Here is a 9024-nt window from a genome sequence, read left to right as displayed (position 1 = left end):
TTAGAGGCTAAACACGCAAAATCGTGTCAGCAGCAGTTGTAATTGAAAAGTGGTAGCGGTTAATGAGTGGTGTCAATCGTTAGAGGCTGGCGTAATGTTGTGTCCGAAAAATAAATAGGCCAATAAGTTAATTAAGTAATTATTTCAGGCAAAAATGTAAATGTAAGGGCGAAAATTGTCTCATTGGCCAAAGGCTTGGCCCTACATTTGAATGTATTAAACACTAAAGTTGTTAATTAAATCAATCAATTAAGGTAACGGCAAGGATGTGACTTCACGCAACCTGAAGTCGAGCCAAGAAAGGTCATAGGAAGGGATTGGCGCGCAATTTGAAAGTACTAAAGACTAAAATGGGTAAACAAGAAGTGAATTAAGCAACTAGAAGCAACCAACAGCAGCATCCATGCTTTCGCATTACTCCAATGCAGATTCTGCAGAGCTCTAATTTCTTTTAGGAATGATGTGATGGAATTTGAAAGGAATACGAAAGAATGTATGCGTCGCGGTCTGGGGAAAAGTTGTGGCGTTGTTTACTATAGCTTTACTTAGTTTTTGCATGAAAACTAAGAGGTAATTTAAAATTATATGAATTACTCAGCACAAGTAATTCTAATGTGATTTCATTACATTTTTGCGATCTTCAGCCAAGTAATTAGTTATGTAATTTATTTTCCTTTTATATTACTAATCTTGTCATGTACAACGTGGAGTCACGCAAGAAAGGAATGAGGAGTGACGTCCGCTGTACATTGCATTATATAGGGTGTTCTTTCCATCAGTAGACATCAGTTACTGTCAGGGCTTTCGTCTCGGCTAAATAATGTTTCATTATATGGCAGCATGCGTTAACGCTCTTATATTGCCTAAATCGCCATTCATGGTCGTTATGATCTACCTCGGCACAGTTAAGCTTATGTGCACAGCCAGTAGCATGGGTTTAGGTAAATGGTAAACGTTCATTTCGGAAAACACAGGTCACAAATACAGAAAAACCACAGGACACAACGCCCTGTGTGTGCCAAAGGAACTCGAGCCCTGAAATCATATGACCATTACCCAAACAAAAATACGTATACGCTTACTATAAAGCTATGACAGGCTCCCAGAAGCAGCTCATTCGCAAAATAGCGCAGCGATGAGATCATGAATTACATACAAAATCAACAAACTGCATGCGCTGAACAAGTACAAGCAGCCGCAATGGCATATGATGGCCTATTAAGGCGGATCTATTGCTGTGGGGAAATATACGTCGCATGACGGCCTCCATCTCGATCCAAGTTGGTGTTTGTCGAAGGGTGGAGATAAAGGCAGAGCGACCTTGTCCACCTGCAAGCAGCTTTGTGAATGCCTAGATAATTGTGAACCCTTTCGCTTATAGAATTGGGCCCGTGGACGGAAAGATGGCCCGAAACCCACCAGCTGGGCTACGTTCGTGCAGCTAGCGCTGTAGAAAAATAAAAGAGATTGAGAACAACTCTATTTGTCATCTACTCTTTCCTGGTTTCCTGACGGAAACCGCTGAAGCGCTATGGCTGGTGAAGGTGTTGCAGGCCCCGAAGGGTCTCAAGAGGCGGCGAGGGCTTTGACCTTCCTCGAGGCAACCTTCCTGACGGAGCCCATGATGAGCACCGCGTCCGGGTCCTTGGTCATCACCATGAACATGAAGGGGCGGTCAACGGTGAACTTGACCACCTCAGTTGCCTGAGCGGGGGTCACAGCGGAGGCGCCGGTGATACTTTCGGCCTCGTTCGATGTTGCCCTGCCTCCCCTGGCGTTGGCGTGGAACACGGTCACGTGGGTGAGCGTCGACACGAACAGGCTCTTGTCGTCGCTGATTCCCCCCAACTGGCCCCGACTCTTGAACACGTCCGGTGTGCCCAGCAGCGACACGATGGGTGCCAGCTCTGTGTGTCGCTTTAACTTCAGCACGGGCATCGTCACCTCCACCTCTCTCTCCTGGGCAGAAAGCTTTCCCATTACCCCTTTACATAATCGCTTTTCATTAACGGGTCTCTGACCTCCGGTAACTATATATTCGAAACAATTATATAATATAAGCACTGACACACGGTCACCACCAGTTCTAAACAAATACATATTTTTTTATTTTAAGGCGAAATGTAGGAACTCGTACCTTTAAAGAAAAGTGAATGCTTGACGTTAAGGCTTTGACACTCTGACGATGCAAGAAGTGTTTGGTTTTGTGATGTTTACTGTCCCGCAGACTCAGGCTACGAGCGATACCGCAGTGGAGGGCTGCGGAAGTTAACGTGCACTGACATCGCACAGCAAACAGGCGCCTTGGATCTCGCCTCCGGTGAGGACAGAGTTGCAGCTCTTTCCCATTCACTCATCCGAAAGCCGATAAGCTACCGTCTTCAATTCTTTAATTCGTCAGGTTTTTGGTGCTTGTATTTTTCAGCTGCCGCTCTTGACGCGTTTCTTTGGTTATATTTATTTCCAGTTCCCTGCTCTTCAAAAAACTAAATCAAATTTTGGATATTTAGAAAACGGTTATATCGCACTGACACGCCATCCTCTTGAAACTGCTGTATTTAAAGTTATGTTTAAAGTATGGGTCCCCGCATAACAGACGCTAGCGCCGAGTCTTCCTTCAGTTACGCCCTAACAGCTGGGGGCGGCAATGCATTGAACCATTGATCAAAGGAGGATGGATGTCGTTCGCGAAGCAGAGCGGCTTAAAACGCGCGCTGGAGGTAAAGGTGCGGAGAGGGTCGCTTTCGGAGGTCTCATGCAGCGCGCAAGTGCGTAGAGTGCTCACATGCGTTTTTTTCTTTTCGCGTATTTTGCAATATTTCTGCTACGAACTAGTCGCCCTAGACGTGTTCACGTCTGTCCATTGCGACCAGCTCGCAGCTGCAATGGTAAAACGTTCGTGAGCGCTCGCGTAAAGCATATATGAGTCTTGCGGAAAGCAGCCATCAACCGGCTCACATCCAACGCGACTAGCGCTCAGTAGCAATGACAAAGTACGCAGAAAGGTGCATTAAGGCAGCTCGCAAGCGCATGCGACCGTAGCAGTAGAAATTATGCAAATATACCACTGAGCTTTTGCATGTATTTTGTTGAAATCCTGCATATGATCGAAACCTTCGCTCTAAAAGAAAAGCGTGTGGCGTTCGTGAAAATGTAACATGCGTAAAATACATACACAGCGATAAAAGATCAACGAGTGCACTCGTATCGGCTGTGCTCGATCCACTGCCTTCCACTATGTACCTGCTCTTCTGCGTGTCAGTTTTTAGGACTTTATCGTACCTAGTATCCAGACAAGTTTCCAAAGAGACGACACAGGGGCAGTGCTCCCACAGCGAAACACTGCACTTCGGTGGTGCATGGGAATCTAAAAAGGCGCTGGCCAACGCCTAATTTCGTCGTCCTAATGTCGGCGTGGTGAGCGAACCCGACCGCACACGAAGGTCGCAAGAACAAAAGGTAACCACCACCATGACTGCAATGAGCCGACGCTTAAAGGATTCATGGCGCGAGCCGCAGCAGCGTAGCCAAACAGAGGCAGTGTTGCGAGAGGGGGACAGAATTCTAAGGTCACGAGCACAAAACCAAACACCATCGTGGCTGCGGTTGCATTGACATGCTGACATCACGAACGCATGAAGGAACTAGACGACAAAGTTACCGACAACAGAAAAGGCTGCTGCGCCCAAGGCAACACCTGCAACGTGGCCAACGGCGCTCAATAAGCAAACAAAACAATAAAATACGCACGTGAGTGAAGCGGTTCTTGTGGTCACAAAGTAGACGGCTACGTGGACTTCGAAAATCCAAAAATAATACACAGCGAGATGTTTCCTCCTCGCGCATGCGCAGTGCCTCCAGGTGAAAGGAGTTCTTCGATTACCCAGGATGAAAGTGGGTCGTGCTTCCTTCCCCTTGAATCTGTTGTCGGCTTCGCCCCCTTTTGAGTCAGGATCATTCACAAACCCACCTAATGGTCTCCATTTTCGGTTTACTGCGCTCTCGAAAATTTTACGTGTATAACAATGTTTTTCTCATCATTTGACACTTTTGAAATAGTGTATGAATGTGGACATACGCTAAGCATAGTATTTGATGAGACATTACACTAACTTCCATATCCGCAAACATAGCTAGAGTATGGAAACGAAGACGTCACGATTACTACAACCCATGGACGGAGCTGCCTAGTCGTAAGAAGAGAATCATTTCTGTCACCACACCGATGGTTCCCTTTGACTCAGAAACCAAAATATCTTCACACGAAATAAAAATAAACCAAAAATATCGCAAAAAAGTTTTGTTACAGACGAGGTAAGAAGAAATTTAAACCCGATGCTTCCTTTGTGGCTAGTGAATATAGACTTCACGGAAGCTGCCCAGCTTCCGGCGCCTTCACACACCTGCTTAGAAGGCGGGAATGCGGCATGCAGCTACCTAGTGGGGACCGGCGACTAAAACAGGCAATTCTATAGAAAACAAAACACAAGTAGTCCTCTCCGCACTAATATCCACAGCTTCAACGAGTGCTCTTCAAGCGAACGAACACTCTCGTCGTACCTTCATGTTGGCCAGACAGCGGAGCAGCTTCGCCGGTGTCAGGCTGTGCTCGAAGGTGGCCAGTCGCTCCATGCGTGGCAGGAATATCACCATGCTCTTGTTTGGGTCCTGGTAGGGGATCTCCAGCGCCAGGGCGTCAAGGTCGCCACAGTCGCCGAAGCGAAAGCGGCCTCGGCGCCGCATCACACGCACGGCGCGCATCTTGGTCGGGCTCTCATGGAAGTCACCGTGGCCCGGCTCGAAGCGATGTCGCCAGCGGCCCTTGACGAAGAGCACCGCAATGGAGACCAGCAGAACCGGGTCACGGCCCGTTGTGGGAGGGAACCCGAACACGGTGTACTCGCGGAAGGCGAACGAGGTGAGCGCGCGGATCCACAGGTCCATGCGGATCGCCGCGCTGCCCATGTCGGCCTGCGGGTGGGACACGCAAGGACACGCTCGGGCTCTACTTGAGGCCCAACAATGGTCGCGAAGACAAGCCAAGAACTCTTACCTCTCCAGCCATGTCCACAGAAATGTGCAGGTGCGAATCCTGAATCCAAATCCGAAAGGCATTCTGTGCCTTGATACATGTTCCTTTCTGAGAGTCGGCAAACTATTCTGTCGGATAAATAATATCTTCAAAACCGAGTGTTACTCATAGATCACTTTTACATTTTTTTTAATTTATAAAACCTGTAAATTTCCTCGAGTTATCTAAACTTTGCGCTTGGTGAAGATGATGGTTTTAGCAGGATGAACATAGCAAATTACCTTTTCAGCAATAAACAGCAATTTCAGTGGTAAAACGGGCTATTTGGGCTTAGTTGGACTTTAGTAGAGACAAACATGGACAAGTGCAAAGTTCTGCATTTGTTCTAAGCGCTTACCTATGAACGTTTCTCGCTCTGCCCCTTACTTGTTTCGGGCTGACAAAGGTGCATTCGAGTGAGTGAAATGAGACAATGAATCAGTGTTCGTGGAACAGCCACGATCTTTTAGCCCAATGGTTATGAACTTTCCCGTTTTCGCAGTCTACAGCATGTGTCATACTTAGAGGGACATAAGTAGTACTTCCTTCGGCTCTTCAATCAAGGAGAATAGGTTTTCGCCATTAACAAAATAAATGAGCAGCAGAGAGGGTGAAACAAAAGAATGATGCAACGCTCGTGTGTCAGGGTGATTCACTATTATTGGCATAAATTATCAATATCTGAGCTACAAGATGATGACACAATGATATACTGATATATGTATAGTTTTCGTGGCTCGAAATGTACCTATGGGCTAGGTGACATAAAGGAACGCAACCATTATCCGTATTAGGCGTTCGCTAGGTTACCCTAACTGCAATGGCTGGACAGGAAATCACCTCGAAAAAATCCGGCTCGGTGCGGCACCAGGGTGACAGCGCGGCCACGTATGCGGTCAGCATGTTGAGGTTCCGATCCCGGATTAGCGCCAGGTCGTGGGTGGCGTTGAAGCCCTGTCGGTGGTGGTTAGGCCATGAGGCGAACAGCCGCTCATGGCAGTGCGCGAAGTAGGCCACGGCGCTCGCCGCATCGCACTCCAGGTGCAGCAGGCGCGCAAGGTGTCGCGCCGCGCGTCCCCTAGCCCCGTGGTAGAGGGCGATGAGTGCGCCAGCGGCCAGAAAGGGCGAAAAGAGCACGTTTCGAGAGCCGCCCACTTCGCGCAGTTTCTGGTGCAGCTCCAGGGCGAAGGCAAGCAGCGCGCTGCTGGCCGACGGCGCCAGTGCGGCCACCTGCTCGGGGGACACGCTGCGACGGAAAGCAGAGCTTCATGTGAGCACCCCAGAAAAGATAGTTTGGTTCATGGGGTTTACCGTGCCAAACAGACTGAGGCTACGAGAGACGACGTAGTGCGGGGCTCTGAAAATTTCGACCACCTGGAGTTCTTTAACTTACACTGAACTCTCATAGCACACGGGTGCCTTGCTTTTCGCCTCCATCAAAAAGCGGCAGCCGCGGTCGGGATTCTGTCCCGCATTCTTGGACGCAGTTGTCGAGCGCCCTGTATGTCAGGTGGTTTGTTATTGCATCTGTTGCTTAGCGAGAAGTTCATCACCTTCAAATTTAATCGTTTCAACAAGCAGCGCGCATAGTGCGCCCAACGAATACACGCACGGCTGGTAAGAAAATATTAACAGATATGTAACCCAATGCGGAAAGTGCAGTATCGCATCGACATCGGACCATTAGGCACTGACAACGCGGGCACCGGACACGCGTTCAGCAGGTCGCTTCTGGAGCAGAGAACGAAAAACTTTCTTTGCTGAAGTACAATGAGGCTTGTGAGAATGAGCTGCCAAGTATTGTTAAAATTAAAAGTAGCGCCTTCTAACGACGCGATTAGCAGCTATATCGCATTCAAATACGATGGTAAGGACTCAACCCAAGTAGACTCTGCTGAAGACACGAAGGCAGTTCGCCGAAGGGAAGTGGGATACTCACGTGACATTCTGCTGTCCATCGGAAGAAGCCTGGGCTGCACTCCTCTGCGTCCCAGAAGCGCAGGACTGGACGCCGCGAGGACTTCGGGGCTGGCTGGCTCCTTTCTCCATGGCGGAATAATGGGGGCCGCCGAGGCTCGTGAGCGTGGACTGTCTTCTTCCTCGACGCCCTTGGCATTCCCCTGCCAGGACAGGAGAAAAGATGAATCACTGCCTCATTGGAGTGAATAAATAATAAATTTATGAAGTGTACCTCATTGGACAATATCTTTTTTTTTTTTTTATCCCAGTCTGCATTATCAACGGAATCCGTGGAAGAGTCGGGCAGTGGTAGGCGCGGAACTTTAGCCTCTCCGGGAAATGTTTGGTACCGTACTAACATAATAAGATTGGGCCACTGGCGGAGTCAAAAAACGAAAAAAAAAAGACACGCTTCGGGTCTAGGTCCCATACGGTTTCTTGTTCACAATAAGCGTCCAGTGGCTGCATCGCTAGTCAACCGTGCAAAAAAAATCTGTTCCGACCCAGCCAAGGTACAAATGTATCTGCTGCTACTACTGTTACGTGTAATCCGACCGCCCGAACACGTCGCCCGGGTTCAACGACTCCAGGCCGCCGTCAGGGCGGATAGGTTGAAGCCTGTAATCTTCGATGGAGGCGAAAAGCCAGTCGCCCGTGTGCTGTGCAATGTCAGTGAACATTCAAGAACCTAAGGTGGTCGAAATTTCCCCGAGCCCTCCACTACTACGTTTCTCATAGCCTGAGTCGCTTTGGGTTAAACCCTACAAACCAAACCAAACCGAACCAAACCTATAACGTATCTGTTCGAGATTAAAGCTTTATCGCCACGCCGACCCGATCAGCCTTAGCAGTGAAATGAAGACGATATAAATGAATTTTGAGTGCCACAATTAGCACAGAAATTTTATCAGCAAAGTGACGAAAAAAGTCGAGCACACGCGAGGAGCACGACATCTGACAGCAAAAAGGTAAAATGCGCTGCGATTCCCCAGGGGCTTCAGATCATCGGGAATTATTTCCGCATCTGCAGAAAACAGAGTGAACATTGCACACGTGCCAAGAAATAAACTGCGAACCGCAAGTCGAAGTTGTCAGTGACTAGGTATGACTCATCATGACAACGAAATGACCAATATGTAATACGGAGACTTGAAACAACCGCAACTGATAGGAACTGAATAAAAATGCTTAGCTATGAGTGGTAATGACTACAATGACTAGGCATGACTCATTATGACTACGAAACGACCAGTACGTCAAACGACGACTTTAATGAATGCATCTGACTGAGAACTAGTAATAATGCTTAGTGATGAGTGATAATGATTACTGATAATGATTTTATTGCGTCAATAAAGACGTTTACCCAGTAAGCACGAGCTAGCTTGCGTAAGTGTACGCGCGCATGTGCGACGACGTACAGTTTGTTGGCATCTTCATCGCCATAGAGAATCACTCAATGTGATCATTTACGGTGATAATCGAGGAAGACTAGAAAATGCGAGTGATTACAATACCATGAAAATCCCGACAGAATAGAATAACAAGGTGTCGGATTAATCGATAGACCTTTTCGGTAAGACTGGAATGATCCAAATGTACGTAGACCGCCGCTCAGCCTTCCATACAAGCTTACCGTTCACAGTTCTCAAATTCTGCTGCTTCCACAGTAGCTGCGGTGCTCTTCAAGGCAATTAATGCAGATGTCTATGTTGATTCGAAAATTCCTCTACGTTTGACTTCAATATAGCCGCCGCGCCAGAGGCGCGCCTCGAGCAGTCGGAAGCTTCATGGCCTCGCCGGTCATGGTTGCCAGCACGCGATGAGACCTTCGCGGTACTTTGAATATTATCGAGTGACTCTAGTGCACCACCGGTTTCGTACGAGGCGTAGGTTTAAGAGCTGCGTCCCATCATGTGGGCACACGAGCTATCGGCCAGTCGCCGACCTGCGCATCGATTGAAGAGGTGGTGGGATGATAAGGTGCGGGCTGC

The 9024-nt window shown here is 48.2% G+C and overlaps 1 protein-coding gene across 1 annotated transcript; it reads right to left on the bottom strand.

Moving 5' to 3' along the window:
* Nucleotides 1-1566: 1566 nt before the first annotated feature.
* LOC146208830 (iris-like) lies at nucleotides 1567-7120 on the bottom strand. The gene is made up of 4 exons (XM_084579413.1): nucleotides 7011-7120; nucleotides 5912-6317; nucleotides 4561-4971; nucleotides 1567-1959 (listed from the first exon to the last, which is right to left on the bottom strand). The coding sequence occupies exons 1-4, from the start codon at nucleotides 7118-7120 to the stop codon at nucleotides 1567-1569; spliced, it is 1320 nt and encodes a 439-aa protein (XP_084435539.1).
* Between the last annotated feature and the right edge of the window lie 1904 nt (nucleotides 7121-9024).

This window comes from Amblyomma maculatum, chromosome 1 (genome assembly GCF_055883805.1).
Source record: "Amblyomma maculatum isolate TAMU_Amacu chromosome 1, ASM5588380v1, whole genome shotgun sequence".
NCBI lineage: Eukaryota > Metazoa > Arthropoda > Arachnida > Ixodida > Ixodidae > Amblyomma > Amblyomma maculatum.
The sequence above is the reverse complement of the archived record's forward strand: the minus strand, read 5'-3'. Positions and strand labels throughout refer to the sequence as shown.

Excerpts from the sequence above, each read along its gene's own strand:
- LOC146208830 (XM_084579413.1), bottom strand. The coding sequence starts at position 7,120 with ATGGAGAAAGGAGCCAGCCAGCCCCGAAGTCCTCGCGGCGTCCAGTCC. Across the intron at positions 6,318-7,010 it reads GATGGACAGCAGAATGTCAC|CGTGTCCCCCGAGCAGGTGG; the intron begins GTGAGTATCCCA and ends TTTCCGTCGCAG. Across the intron at positions 1,960-4,560 it reads GCTGTCTGGCCAACATGAAG|GAGAGAGAGGTGGAGGTGAC; the intron begins GTACGACGAGAG and ends CTTTCTGCCCAG.